Here is a 14,853-nt window from a genome sequence, read left to right as displayed (position 1 = left end):
TTAACATCCCACGAAAATTATACATTGTTGCGATGTTTCTTCTTCACGTAATTTGTTTAACCATGACTTTGATGCTAAAGAATTGGCAGAATTCCCAATCAATCCTGCTTTCAACAGTTCTGCGAATACTACAGGAAGTCGTATTGTTCGCTTACAGTTTCTACACTTTGATCGTCGCCGGTCTGACTAAGAGAAGGCAATGGTTTCTGCTGGTGAGAATTTTGACGAGAGTAGAGTGTGAAATAAAAAACGAAAAAAGTCTTTACATAATATTTTTTGTATCGAATGTGATGTACCTCGTCTTGAGCGTGTACACTCTTTTCCTTTGGACCAAAGTCTTAGGTGTGACATTCATCGAGACGTTCTTTTTTGAGTTGTTGCCAGTCTATTCTCAATTTTTCATCACAGTTTCGACTTGTCTCATTTTGAAGATGATACAATCGCGATACAAATATCAAAAAGTCTTGTTGAATCTACACTTCACTCATGCACGGAAGCAATTCTCACACATGATCCTTCTCAACGTCAAACGAAATCTCTTGGCCTTGAAGGACGCTGTCGACCTCTTCAATGACATCTTCGGCTGGAACACTCTCCTTAACATCTTCTTCATCGCTGTGCGAAGCTTGTATTTCCTCGACTCTGTTATCAAAAAGGAAAACAGCCTCGCAAGTCGCGTTCCCGAAAGCAACTGGCAAGTCGTGGGCCGTTCTTCTTTTATGTTGATTTTCTGGGTGAGTCTTAGTCGTCTCATGACACTTGTTTCATTCCTCTCTTCAGGTTGGAATCTTCGCTGTGATTTTGTGGTGCGACGCTATAAGAGAAGAGTATGAAGAGTTGCTTTCGTACTGTTACGAGATGCAGGAATGCCTTGACAACTCCATTTTTGATGAAGATGAAATGTGTGCCTTCACTAAGAGTGTTTCTCAAAACATCCCAGATTTCACCGCCGCTCGATACTTTTACATCGACAGATCCGCGATTTTCAGCATTATGAATTCGATCACGACTTTTCTCCTCGTCTTAATTCAGTTTAAGTCACTGTAAATGTGAAGAAGAGAAAATCACTATGCATAGAATGAACACAAATGCAATAAAATTTGTTAATCTGCCTCCAGAGACAAGAGAAGATCTCAACATTTTTCAAAATCTTTGGGCTCTTTTTGTAAAGAATTGAAATTTTGTGCTGCATTTAATGCGTTTCTCTTTGTAGCGGAGTTTAACTCCCCATTAGAAAATGCGTAGTACTTTCGTATTCATAATGCTGACCATCTATATTCTTTACAATACATTTATCAGAAGGACAGTTTACACAACACTAAGTGTAACTTAACTAACAATGGCCGTCTTGACAACTACCACTTACTGCCTCCACAATGATTACATTTTCATAATAATAAAAAACTTCAACTACATCCATTGGATTAAACTAATAAAATGTCTCCGACACACTCGTTGTCACAAGAAGAAACCGAAGTCGTATTATTTGCAATTTGTAATATCACAACTGGTCGTATTAACTGTTATTATAGTGGGAAGTGGTACCAATTCATATTTCTTCGACATCAGTACTATACTGGCTAACTTAATGATCTGCACTGAAATGTATCTACAATTATTTGATGCGACTTTGCGTTGCATCATCCTAGAGATGGTACTGTCGCGGTACCACTATCAATTATGAATTAACTGAAGCGTCACCCCACGAGTTGAAGCTCCATTCCTGCTTAAAGGTCATGAAGAGAACCAAGTACGACATACTTATTTTGAAAAGTGCCGTCGACGCTTGCAACGATATATTTGGCTGGAACACTGTGGTGAACATCTTCGCCACTTCCCTCAGAACGCTTTTAAATATTGTAACGGTCCGAATAGGTTCGATAAATTAAGAATTTTAATTTTAAAATAATTTCAGCGAAATATTTTAAATACCGTTAATTTGCGACGGAAATGTTGGTCAGTTGTACATTTTATTGTTGCTTTGTCCACAAGAATGGGACCACCCTCCTCAAGTGAAATCTGCCAACCTTTCCTTGAAAATGCAGGTACGCGTCCTGTCCGAACACAAAGATACTTAATGGTTTTCATGGGAAAAGAAACATTGCAAAATTTACTCGTTCGACAATTTGGGGAGTTCAGTTAAAATCAGGGGATAATTGAATGAATGAATTTAATGTTAGCAGGTTTCAAATTGAGAAAACCACAAAATTAATGTTCATTAGGTTAATTTACTTTTTTAGCATTCTCAAATTTGTGTCATATTTGTAACCAAAGGGCGAGAATTGCAAATTAGAAACATAGTGCTTTATCGTAGAAAATAACTAGAATCGTTTGCACTTTTAGTTAGAAAAGTAACAAAGCAAAGTAGAAAGGGAGTCGGTATAAAACAGGGACAGCACAGTAACGGTGAAGCCAGGTAGTTGTAGAAATCAGAGGTGTGAGTGAGAGAGGGAAAATGAAAATTACGAATTAATTAGAACAGTTTTGGGAATCAAACCAATGTAGAACAATTTTTAGAAGTAGCAGATCAACGGAATTTAGTTGCATGACATGGCACTTACGTAACAGCGTTTAAGCCCAATTTAGGTTTCAAAATAATGTTAATTTGTTTCATTTTAATTCTGTTTGTTTCATTTTATTTCTGTTTGTTTCATTATAATTCTGTTTGATTCTTGGTGCTAATTTTTATTATTGTATAGAGTCAGTAATTTAGTGTTCTTTTTCAGAGTTCTCATTCAACAACAAATTATGTACATTCGGTCTGGTCCTGACAAAGGTCTAAATTTAAACATTTAAAATTCTAGCTTCCATCATTTTAAACATGGTACTCAATCAGAAAAGAGTTTGACTGATCGGTTTTCCACACACGGGATTGCAATGCCGAATTACACACCATTGAAAACGTGAAGATTGTATTGATTAAGAAAAATGTACAAGAATTCACAGCTGCCAGATGCTTCTATACCAACAGATCGATGATCCTGTGTCTTTTGAACAATATCACTATTTTCCTTCTGGTGACAAAGTTAACTCAGTTTAGTACTCTCTTGCCCAAACACCCTATAAAAAACCTCAATGTCTCGCTACAGAACCTGGAGGTTTTTAAAACCACTTCAGTTTTTGTCTATTGCACAAACACACATTGTAAATCTATCATCCAGGATTACTTCTAGTAAAAACAACTCGAGCGTAATTACTTATCATTTTTCTACTATCGACAAAACATCACCCAATAACAGACCCGAATGTCAAGTCTAATTCTGTCTATGGAATAATTACTTCCTCGGAATACACTTACAACAAAGCTTTCAACAGTTGACCAAGTTCCAGTCAACACTCATGGATCTGGGTGCATTAAAAACTGTTTTATCTTTTAGGAGTTTCTTAGCGTTGACACCACCCAAGAACCAAAATTTGAACATCAGCATCCCACGAAAATTATATATTGTTGCGATGTTTCTTTTTCACGTAATTTGTTTAACCGTGACTTTGATGATAAGGAATTGGCAGTATTCCCAATCAATCCTGCTTTCAACAGTTCTGCGAATACTCCAGGAAGTCGTCTTGTTCGTTTACAGTTTCTACACATTGATCGTCGCCGGTCTGTCTAAGAGAAGGCAATGGTTTCTGCTGGTGAGAGTTTTGACGAGAGTAGAGTGTGAAATAAACAACGAAAAAACTCTTTACATATTATTTTTTGTATCGAATGTGATGTACCTCGCCTTTAGCATCTACAATGTTTTCTTTTGGACCAAAGCTTTAAGTGTGAAATTCATCAAAACGTTCATTTTGGAGTTGTTGCCAATCTATTCTCAATTTTTCATCACAGTTTTGACTTGTGTCATTTTGAAGATGATACAGTCGCGATACAAATATCAAAAAGTCTTGTTGAATTTACACTTCACTCATGCACGGAAACAACTCTCACACATGATCCTGCTTAATGTCAAACGAAATCTCTTGGCCTTGAAAGACGCGGTCGACCTCTTCAATGACATCTTCGGTTGGAACACTCTCCTTAACATCTTCTTCATCGCTGTGCGAAGCTTGCATTACCTCGACTCTGTTATCAAAAAGGAAAACCCAATTGCAAGTCGCGTTCCCGAAAGCAACTGGCAAGTCGTGAGCCGTTCTTCTTTTATGTTGATTTTCTGGGTGAGTGTTAGTCAACTCTTTACCCTTGTTTCATTCCTCTCTTCAGGTTGGAATCTTCGCTGTGATTTTGTGGTGCGACGCCATAAGAGAAGAGTATGAAGAGTTACTTTCGTACTGTTACGAGATGCAGGAATGCCTTGACAACTCTATTTTTGAAGAAGATGATATGTGTGCCTTCACTAAAAGTCGATCACGACTTTTCTCCTCGTCTTAATTCAGTTTAAGTCGCTGTAAATGTGAAGAAGAGAAAATCACTATGCATAGAATGAACACAAATGCAATAAAAATTTGTTCATCTGCCTCCAGAGACAAGAGAAGATCTCAACATCTTTCAAAATCTTTGGGCTTTTTTGTAAAGAATTTATTGTTGATTTTATAGTGAGGAATAAAATTTTGTGCTGCATTTAATGCGTTTCTCTTTGAACTAACCCAATTTGCACTGAATATATAATTTGAAAAATGGAATAAATTATAAAAAAAGATGAGAATAAATTTGTGCAATGGGAAAAAGCTGTGCCATAGAATCATCCTGAATTTAATGCTGCAAGATTTTTCTCTATCGACAAGTCGGCGTTGTTCACTATTTTGTACGTTCTCATTACTTTTGTGACTGATAAAATTGTAAACATAATGAGAGTTTTTTAATGCATCATTATTATTACCACTGCTATTAATTTGTAATCAAGAAAAACAGCCAGATGAAAAAACTATTTACAGCTACTAATAACCTCCATTTGCCATAAATCTGATGTCCTTCCGATTACTGAAACATTTAATCATCGCTGTGTAACCAGTAATTTTTTGTTATTTGTCTATTTAGACAAATTATCCAAGCAGCTCAAACCGCAGCCAGAGCTGAATCGATCTAGACCAAAATGGATTTAAAACTAATCAAACTGGTCTTCAAGTTTGGACATTTTTTTGCACTGACTCCCTCCTCCATCGCTGATCGAAAACCGACCAACTTCCAGCATTTCCACACCTTTCTTGTCGTCGCTCTTTACCTGGTGGCTTATTGCGCCACTGTCTACAACACTTGGCCAATTTTCTGGATGCTAACAAGTACACAGTTTGTTCTAGCCGTACTTTCAACTTTGGCAGCCTGCACGCACGATCTTTACACTATTCTGACTCTAAGAGTGTACAAGCGAGACCAACTCTTCAAGCTGGTGGACAATCTCAAGCTCGTATCTAGAATCGGAAACGCAACCAAGTCGTACTACGTGATCTTTCTAATGTCACAAGTGGCAGTTTTCCTTTTTGGTACGTTTGGAATTTATCTCTACTCCAGTTTCTTCAACTTCACCAATTTCATCTTGAACGTATTTAGCTCCGTACAGCTTTATTTCGAAGTCTTCGTGGCGGTCTTTTGTTGTATTTTACTGGACATGGTACTGTCGCGATATCAGCACCAGAATGGAGTACTTCTCGTACTGACTTCACGAAAAAAACTGCCAGAAAGCTTATCACAGTATGTCAAAGAAATCAAGTACAATTTTTACGTTTTAAATTCCACCGTTGAAATCTTCAACAAGATTTTTGGAGTGTCGGTGCTTTCGAATATGTTTTGTGGGACCTTCAGCGCTCTTATCGCTTTAGATTTTTTCATCAAAAACCACAGTACTCGCAGTTCTGGTAACTCCACGATCAATCTTCTCCATCTTATTTATCAGACGGGCAGTTGGATAACACTTTGCGTAAGAGAAATTACTTGGCTGACAATCTCTTAACAATTTTGACTTTAGGTTGGAATTGTGTCAACTATTCTGATGTGCGATGCGGTCTTGAGCGAAATGGAGAAAACTATGGTGTTGGTTTATAAACTACAAAGCATGACAACAGATTTTATGCCTTACGAAAACCACGAAGTATATTCTCTCATCCAGATGATCTTGCACACTCGCCCTGAGTTCAAGGCTGCAAGATTCTTCTCGATCAAGAGGTCCACCTTGTTCAGCATCCTTTATTCCATGATAACGTTTCTCCTCGTCATGCTCCAGTTCAAATGAAACTAATTTTTCAATTTACAATTCTAGATTAATATAGGTATAGTGCAAATGTGATGGTACCTTCACTGCAAGGTTTTTTCCAAACTTGTAGAAAATTTTAATGTGTAATGAATAAAAAAGCTTCTCCTCAACATCTTCCTCATCGCTTTACGAAGCTTGTATTTCCTCGATTCTGTTATCAAAAGGGAAAACATCTTTGAAAGTTACGTTTCCGAAAACAACTGGCAAGTCGTGGCTCGTGATCATCTTTTGGCATTTTGTGGTGCGACGCCATAAGGGAAGATTATGAAGAGTTGCTTTCGTACTGCTACCAGATGCAGCAACGCGTTGACGACTCCATTTTGGAAGAAGATGAAATGTGTGCCTTCAGTAAAAGTGTTTCTCAATACATGCAAGAGTTCATCGCCGCTCGGTACTTTTACATCGACATATCTGTGCTTTTCAGCGTTCTGAATTCGATCACCACTTTTCTCCTTGTCATGATTCAATTTAAATCAATATAAATCCGAAGAAGAGAGAATTACAATGCATAGACACAAATACAACAAAATTTGTTCATTAAGTTAATATTTTATATTTCTTGAACTTTGTACTTCGATTAGAAGCCCAAAACTTTTCAAGGTTGGCATAAAAGCACTTAAAACAATGTTTCCTTGAAAATTATGATAACCACCATACCCCAAATAATATACTAATTATTGTTTACGCTACAACTTTATTTTATAAAACACTTAATAAAAAATAAAACAACAAGGTGTTTGTGTGCATTTGTGTCTACACTTTCACGTAGGTACGAGTATCACTTTTGCATTCGATGACATTCACCTGCTAGTTCTCAATTGCCAAGTTTCCGTGTTTCTCAACTGATCCAAAATGGATTTGCGAGCCATTGAATTGATTTTCCGATTCGGAAACACCTTTTCGTTGACGCCGCCTCCAACAAGATTGAAGCGAAATTTAACACCGCATCAGAAAATGCGTAGTACTTTCGTATTCATCATGCTGACCATCTATATTTTTTACAATACATTTGTCAAAAGGGCAGTTTACACAAGTCTAAGTATTACTCAACTCACAATTGCCGTCTTGACAACAACCACCTACTGTCTCCACAATCTTTACATCTTCATAATAATGAAAAACTTCAAGCACATCCTTTGGATCAAACTGTTAAAAGGTCTTCGACAGACTCGTTGTCATAAGAAGAAACCGAAGTCGTATTATTTGCAATTTGTAATATCACAACTGGTCGTATTAACTGTTATTATAGTGGGAAGTGGTATCAATTCATTTTTCTTCGACTTCAGTCAAGTACTGGCCAATTTAATGATCTGCACAGAAATGTATCTGCAATTATTTGATGCGACTTTGCGTTGCATCATCCTAGAGATGGTACTGTCGCGGTACCAGTATCAATATTATGAATTAACTGAAGCGTCACCCGACGAGCTGAAGCTTCATTCCTGCTTAAAGGTCTTGAAGAGAACCAAGTACGACATACTTATTTTGAAAAGCGCCGTCGACTCCTACAACGATATATTTGGCTGGAGCACACTGATGAACATCTTCACCACTTCCCTCAGAACGCTTCTCATACTGGACATTTTTATGAAAAGTGACGGTACTTTTACTTTGGTTGGTGGTACCGGACCGACTTGCAACATGTTTTTCCAAATTACAGTACTTTTTTTGTGTTGGGTGCGACATTTTCTTAATCAGAAATGTTTCATTAAAGGTTTTATTTTAGTGTGGCATATTTACAAACATATTTCTCTGCGATTCCGTATTGAAAGAATATGAAAGTATTGTGACGTTGACGCGAAAAATGGAAGCACGCGTGTGCGAGGACTTCCCCCCGGAAAGCAAAAAATTTAAAGCACTGGCTCTCATGATAGGTAAAAATTATCCTGAATTTAATGCTGCGAGGTTTTTCTCTATGGACAAGTCGACGTTGTTCAGTATTTTGTCCGTTATTATTACTTTTGTGATTGTAATTATTCAGTTTAAAATAAAATTATAAACATTATGAAAGTTTTACTTCAATATCTAAACAACTAAATTTAAATTTCCTTAAACTGGATCATGACGATGAGAAACGTAGTCAACGAATTAAGCACGCTGAAGAACGTGGATCTGTCAATTGAGAAAAATCTGGCAGCTCTGAACTCTGGCCTATTGTGCAGCACCACATCAATGAAAATCTGGATTTCTTCGCCTTCATACCAAGTCATCTGGTTTTCCAGCCTGTAACCTTGCGCTAGAATCTCATCCGACGTTTTTAAAATCAAGTCACAAAGCACAATCGTTGACAAAACCCCAATCTAAAATCAGAAGAATCAGAAAGCACAACGACACCACGCCCGCCTTACCCAAACGATCAGAATGAAGCTGAGGTCATAGAAGAAGATCATGGCTGCGTCCCTTGAGGCGAAAATAAACACGTAGGTCTCTTTGATGATGACGTCAACGTAAACAAGAGTGGTTGCCACAATAGTGAAGATGCTGCAGAGAATGGTCCATCCGAAAATATCGTTGAAGATCTCCACACTGTCCTTCAAGAGGAAGATGCACCTTCTGGCTTCTCTCAAGATCTCGGCCACTTGTTTGGATCGGTGTTGCGTTCCGGTGATCTTCACAAGAGACTCGTTGAGATGTTGGTATCTCAAGAGCAACAACTTGAGGATGATTGAGGTTAAGACCAAATAGAAAAATACAGCGTAATATTGGTAGCACTGGATCAGGCTGGCGGCAATGCGAGACAAACCAAGAGTTCTCATTCCGGCGTACACCCCGAAAGAAATCAAACACCAGAAGACGACTTGCGACGTTGCCAGGATTACCCTGAAGGAGATTCTTGAAGGGGAGGACCGGACACCAGAGAGGGTCTCAACCAGTTTGAACCAGTGACCTCTTCTCAGTCGCAACATCACCACCAGGATGTAGAAGATGAAGAAGAAGATATTGATGTCGGACAAAATTGCTAGCACCAGTTGCATGGAGGTCAAGACGAAAAAATCAGAGTGGTTGACGTAAATGGTCGTGACGAAACCCACCACATAACCGAGGTAAAGACATATCTCGTAGAGTTTTCGCAACCAGTGGGGTTTTTGATTTGTCGTTGACGAAGGTGTGAGCGCTGCAAACTTCCCAAGAGCGAAAATGGTTTCGATAATCGCCAAATCCATAACGCTACCACAAATTGTCAATTTATTACAGCTTAGCAGGAAGTTATCGATCCAACGAGACCGAATATTTTATTGTCAACAACTTGACTCCAAACACATCATTAGCGTACTTCTAGGAATCTAATTCCCAATATGACTCGATTTCATTGGAACGATTTGTCACAGCTGCGTAATGTTTTCCCATCGACGATTATCCCAAATTGTCGACAAACAACACCGACAAAAGACGTCCAATTTAATTTTATTGACACAGCTATCAAGCTTTCAAAACAAATTAGCGACAGGCTTGAAACGATCCAGTCCCCAGCGACAATTGGAAAAATATGGACCTGCGAATCATGAGGGTCATCTCGATTGCTGGAAAACCGCTAGCGCTGACTCCTTCGACTGACAATTTCGGTCTAAATTATTTCCACAAATTCTATGCAGTTCTGGTGTTTCTCCTGTACACGGCTGGTGTTGTGGTCAATTTGTTCACCCGAAAATCGCACTACTTCAAACTGTCAACAGTGCAGTTCATACTGCGGGTACTACTAGATGTGGACTTGTACGCCCACAACTTCCACACCACAATCGTCATCGGCTTGTTCAAACGACACAAGTGGAGCATCTTGATGCGGAATCTTGAAGCTGTCGAGTACCACCAAGACAACGAAAGATCTCCGTATCTGACATTCATAATCTCCCATCTGGTACTCTGGAGTGTGACAGCGTTTGCGTTCTACGTCTGGATCGACTTCTTTGGTGTCGCCTTCCTCAAGCTGTACAGTCTCGAGTACTTGCAAATGTACTCTCAGTTCTTTTACACTCTGGTGGCTTTCATCGTTTTGAAAATGGTACTGTCAAGGTACAAATATCAAACGCTCTATATCAAAGAACAAACCTCGATCAGAAAGTTTCTACCAGTACTGGTTCTGAATAAAATCCAAAACAATGTTCTCGTTTTGAAGGACACTGTCAACATCTTCAACGATATATTCGGCTGGACCATCCTTCTGAACGTATTTTTCTCGGCTTTGCGAAGTCTAATCTACTTCGATGTTGTCCTGAAAGGCAACGAGAGTTTCAACAGTCACAATAGCCTTGGTAATGGTTTGCAGTTCTTGTCCCATATCAGCGTCATAGTACTCTTTTGGGTATGTTATCAATGCTTGGTCGACGGTTTTATTAAGTTCTTGTCCACAGACTGGAATGCTAGCTGTAATTTTGATGTGTGACACCATCAAGCAAGAGTTTGACAACTTTTTGGCTCATTCGTACCAAATCAAAAATGAAGTCATGGATTTTGCGATCAAAGAACATGAAGTCGGTACTTTTATCAAAGCTGTATCGCGATGTTCTCCAGAATTTACCGCCGCCAGATATTTTAGCGTTGACAGATCGACGATCTTTGCCATTCTGAATTCGATGACAACTTTTCTTCTGGTTATGATCCAGCTCAAGTAAAATAGTACCACTAGTACTAATTGATAAGTATTTTAAGTTCAAAAAAATTTTTTAATGAACTCCCAAATATATTTAAAAAATCTATTGCTACTCGACTCAAGTGACTTGTCTTGTATAACCACCACATTTTCCTTCTTTATCTCTATCCCATCACTGAGAAAACACAATTAGTCCAATTTAGTTTTATTGACTTTATTGACAGCTCGACGTTCAAAACAAATTAACGCGGAACCTTGACAGGCAAGATCGCCGAGAAAGCCTTTAGTCGATAATGACAAACCGAACGACATGGATCTAAAAATAATCACGCCCATATTTACCATTGGAAAATTGTTGGCACTAACTCCATCCACAACAAAAAATCTGTCGCCAACTTCATTCCAGAAACTCTACTCCATCTTGGTATTTTTGTTCTACATTTGCGGTACCACACTCAGCTTCGTTAACAGAAAATCGCACTATTCCAAGCTATCGGTGATGCAACTAGTACTGAGGGTACTGCTAGACGTGGATCTCTTCGTCCACAGTTTCTACACCGTAATCGTAGTCGGATTGTTCAAACGGCACCAGTGGATCATCATAATCACAAAATTGGAAACAGTGCAGTACGAGAACGACAACGAACGACGGTACTACTCGACGTTTGTTGTGTCCCATCTGGTACTTTTGCTGGTGACAGTGTTTGCATTTTACGTCTGGATCGACTTTTTCGGTGTAGATTTCTTGCAACTGTACCTCGTGGAGTACTTGCAAATGTACTCGCAATTTTTCTACACACTGTCGGCTTGTACCATCTTAAAAATGGTACTGTCAAGGTACCAACACCAAAACATCACAGTCAATCAAAAACTCAAATCTGGAAAACAACTCTCCGCACCGGTTTTGTACCAAATCAAACGTAATTTGCTTGTGTTGAGGCAAATCGTCGATATCTTCAACGATGTATTCGGTTGGACTGTCCTCCTCAACGTCTTTTTCGGCGCTTTGAGGAGCTTGATCTATCTGGACGTTGCCCTCAAGGGTGACGACAGCTTCAACAGCGACAACCATTTCGAAAACAGTTTGCAGATTCTCTCGCACGTCGGTGTTATACTCTTCTACTGGGTGAGTTGTGTGTTTTGAGTTTAATTTGTAACTGTTTCCTTCGCAGGTTGGAATGTTGGCTGTGATAGTACTTTGTGACACCATTGCGAAAGAGTTTGAGGATTTGTTGTTGCTCTTCCACAAGTTGGAAAATGGCAGTACCGATTTGGTGAGCAACGAATGTGACATCAGTGCCTTTACAAGAAGTGTGTCAAGAAATCTACCGGAATTTACAGCTGCCAGATACTTCCACATCAACAGGTCGACGATTTTAAGTCTTTTGAACAGCATCACCACTTTCTTTCTAGTGATGATCCAGTTTAAGTAGAAGTAGAAATAAAAATTGCTTCAAAAGTAGACCGTTTGCTATGTAAAGAATCTGTGGAATTGAATTTGTCAGAAACGCTAATTAATGATTGATAATTTTAAGATTGTGACATTGCACGATAATTTTGTTGAAGTTTGAAAAGTAGTAGGTTAAATTGTTTCGATCAAAAGCTCCTTGATTATGGCATTAATGACAAGACAAACATTTTACCACAAAGCATGGGGAAAATTTAATGGATTTCCACTTCGTCCATGACATTTCAAAATCAATATCTTTAAACAACGATGAGCACGATGAGCACCATTATCGTTAATTTGTACCATTACCTTCACTCCAATTGTGTTTACGTAACAGTAACGTTTTCGGAAGACGTTTCCATCAAGCCTTCTACAGTTGGTAAAGTTTCTCCCAAGACTCATGGATCTAGGCGCAGTTGAGACAATTTTCTCCTTTGGGAAGTTGTTAGGGTTGACACCATCAACAACCAAAAACTTGACAGTTAGCACGCCGCGAAAAATCTACATCATTTCCATCTTTCTCTTCTGCAGTGTCTGTTCAACTATACTATTAGTACAGCAGGTGTCGAGGTACTCAAACTTGACCTTGATACATTCAGCCTTGGAGATACTCCTGCAAGTTGTCTTGTTCGCTCACAGCTTCTACATCTTGATCGTCTCCGGTTTGCTGAAGCAAAGACAATGGTCTCAGTTGTTAAGAAATCTGCAGAGAGTGGAGTGCGAACCGAGCAATAAAAAATCTCTCCACTTGATATTTTTTCTACCGAATGCAGCGTACGCCGTGACGATCGTCTTCGTATTTTACGCCTGGATCAAAATTGTAGGCGGCGCAAAGTTGTTCAAAATGCACACTCTGGAATCTTTGCAAGCGTACTCCCAATCCTTCTACAACGTCTTGGCTTGCGTTGTTCTCCAAATGATCCTGTCGCGGTACAAGAATCAGTACTTCTTGTTGAACCAACACTTCGCCCCAACGCGGAAACAACTCTCCAAAGTGCTTCTTCTCAAAGTCAAGCGCAACCTCTTGGTGCTGAGAGAAACCGTGGATCTCTTCAACGACATTTTCGGGTGGACCATCCTCCTCAGCATCTTCTTCGGCGGTTTGAGAGGGTTGACTTACCTAGACAAGGCCATCAAAGGGAATGACCACCGCGGCCCTCAACACCAAATGCAAATGGCCGCGCATGTTGTCTTTCTGCTGGTATTCTGGGTAAGTCTTGCAGGTCTTGCGACTCTCGTTTCACTCTGTTTTCCAGATTGGAATCTTCGCTTTGATAATATGGTGCGACGCGATTAAACAAGAATTCGAGGAGTTGCTTTTCTACATTTACCAGATGCAGATTTGCTTTGTTGACTCCACTTTCACGGAAAATGATGTGTGTACTTTTACTAAATGTGTTTCTCAAAATGGCCCAGAATTCACCGCCGCTCGGTACTTTTACATCGACAGAACTGCCATTTTCAACATTCTGAATTCCATCACCACTTTTCTTCTTGTCTTGATACAATTTAAGTCGTTGTAGGTAAAAGAAAGGAAGAATTCTGTTGTAGAAATGATATAGTAATATAATAAAGCTTGTTCTAATATTTTGTTGTACCTAAATCAAAAATCAAAACAGATTTTACTAGATCCTCGGAGATTGTCTTAGAAAGTTCTAGTCTTCTTCATTCTACATCCAATCAAGTTCTAGCAAAAACAATTTTGTACAAATTTAAGAAACGAGGAAGATGTCCACATCTTCTTAGTATTCCCATTTGGTTTCATTCGATTCTTCTTATCGAGATGTGTTAGCACAATCTATCTGCATTAGAAATTAAAAAAGACACAGTCTACTAGTCTAGAGTCTATCAAGAACTGAAAGTACCTAAATGGACAGAGAATAACTACATTTTGGGATATTAGTTGAAGTAAAATATATATAATTTCATAGACTACGATTACTGTTTACAAAATATGTCCAAATTGCACTTAATGGAGCTCAAAACATCGATCAAAACATTACAGATCAATTATGCCCCACAACACAACAAAATAATTAACTTCGTTTTGACTATTATTAGGAAATAATGTTTGTAAAAAACAAGTTGTATTACTTACTCGAAAACGCAGTGAGCAGTCACTGTGCGCCACGACATTTTTAGCATACGCCGACACATGTACTATCGAAAAAACGCAAACGGTGGTACCGCAGATAGAATGGATCTGGAAGTAGTACGAGTGTTGTTCAAGATTGGGCAACTATTGGCACTAACACCGTCATCTTTCGAAAACAAAACTCCAAGCTCTGCCCAAAAGTTCTATCTGTTTGTGCTGTTGCTCTTGAGTACATTTTTCTCAGGGGTTCTGTCGTACTACCGAGAACCGAGGTACGCGGAGATGGCACCGCTGACAGGACTCTTATGGCGACTGAATGACGTCATACGCTACCTGCACAACTTTTATATTCTAGTAGTCGTGATGATTGTGAAAAGGGGAAAGTGGTTCCAGATGATCGACAGCTTGCGAAAGACTGAATGTAGAATGAGACCAAGAAGGTACATCTCGATGATGGTACTTTGGCACTTGGTTGTTGGGTCGCTGATCGCCTGCCTGATCCGCATATGCGTTTACTTCCTTGGTAGACATTGTC

At 39.0% G+C, this 14,853-nt stretch overlaps 2 protein-coding genes across 2 annotated transcripts; one reads left to right on the top strand and one right to left on the bottom strand.

The window, feature by feature from the left end:
- Positions 1-509: 509 nt before the first annotated feature.
- LOC138129458 (uncharacterized) lies at positions 510-6,164 on the top strand. Its single transcript, XM_069045756.1, has 4 exons — positions 510-734; positions 781-919; positions 5,236-5,477; positions 5,901-6,164. Exons 1-4 carry the CDS (start codon positions 510-512, stop codon positions 6,162-6,164), a joined length of 870 nt encoding a protein of 289 aa, XP_068901857.1.
- Positions 6,165-8,224: 2,060 nt separating this feature from the next.
- LOC138129457 (putative gustatory receptor 28b) lies at positions 8,225-9,349 on the bottom strand. Its single transcript, XM_069045755.1, has 2 exons — positions 8,534-9,349; positions 8,225-8,485 (listed from the first exon to the last, which is right to left on the bottom strand). Exons 1-2 carry the CDS (start codon positions 9,347-9,349, stop codon positions 8,225-8,227), a joined length of 1,077 nt encoding a protein of 358 aa, XP_068901856.1.
- Between the last annotated feature and the right edge of the window lie 5,504 nt (positions 9,350-14,853).

The sequence above is a fragment of the Tenebrio molitor genome, chromosome 4 (assembly GCF_963966145.1).
Source record: "Tenebrio molitor chromosome 4, icTenMoli1.1, whole genome shotgun sequence".
In the NCBI taxonomy this organism is placed as follows: Eukaryota; Metazoa; Arthropoda; class Insecta; order Coleoptera; family Tenebrionidae; genus Tenebrio; species Tenebrio molitor.
Note: the sequence above shows the minus strand (reverse complement) of the source record. Positions and strands in the feature narration are given on the sequence as shown.

Excerpts from the sequence above, each read along its gene's own strand:
- LOC138129458 (XM_069045756.1), top strand. The coding sequence starts at position 510 with ATGATCCTTCTCAACGTCAAACGAAATCTCTTGGCCTTGAAGGACGCT. Across the intron at positions 920-5,235 it reads AATGTGTGCCTTCACTAAGA|CCGTACTTTCAACTTTGGCA; the intron begins GTGTTTCTCAAA and ends AGTTTGTTCTAG. Across the intron at positions 5,478-5,900 it reads TCACCAATTTCATCTTGAAC|GTTGGAATTGTGTCAACTAT; the intron begins GTATTTAGCTCC and ends TTTTGACTTTAG.
- LOC138129457 (XM_069045755.1), bottom strand. The coding sequence starts at position 9,349 with ATGGATTTGGCGATTATCGAAACCATTTTCGCTCTTGGGAAGTTTGCA. Across the intron at positions 8,486-8,533 it reads GCTTCATTCTGATCGTTTGG|ATTGGGGTTTTGTCAACGAT; the intron begins GTAAGGCGGGCG and ends TTCTGATTTTAG.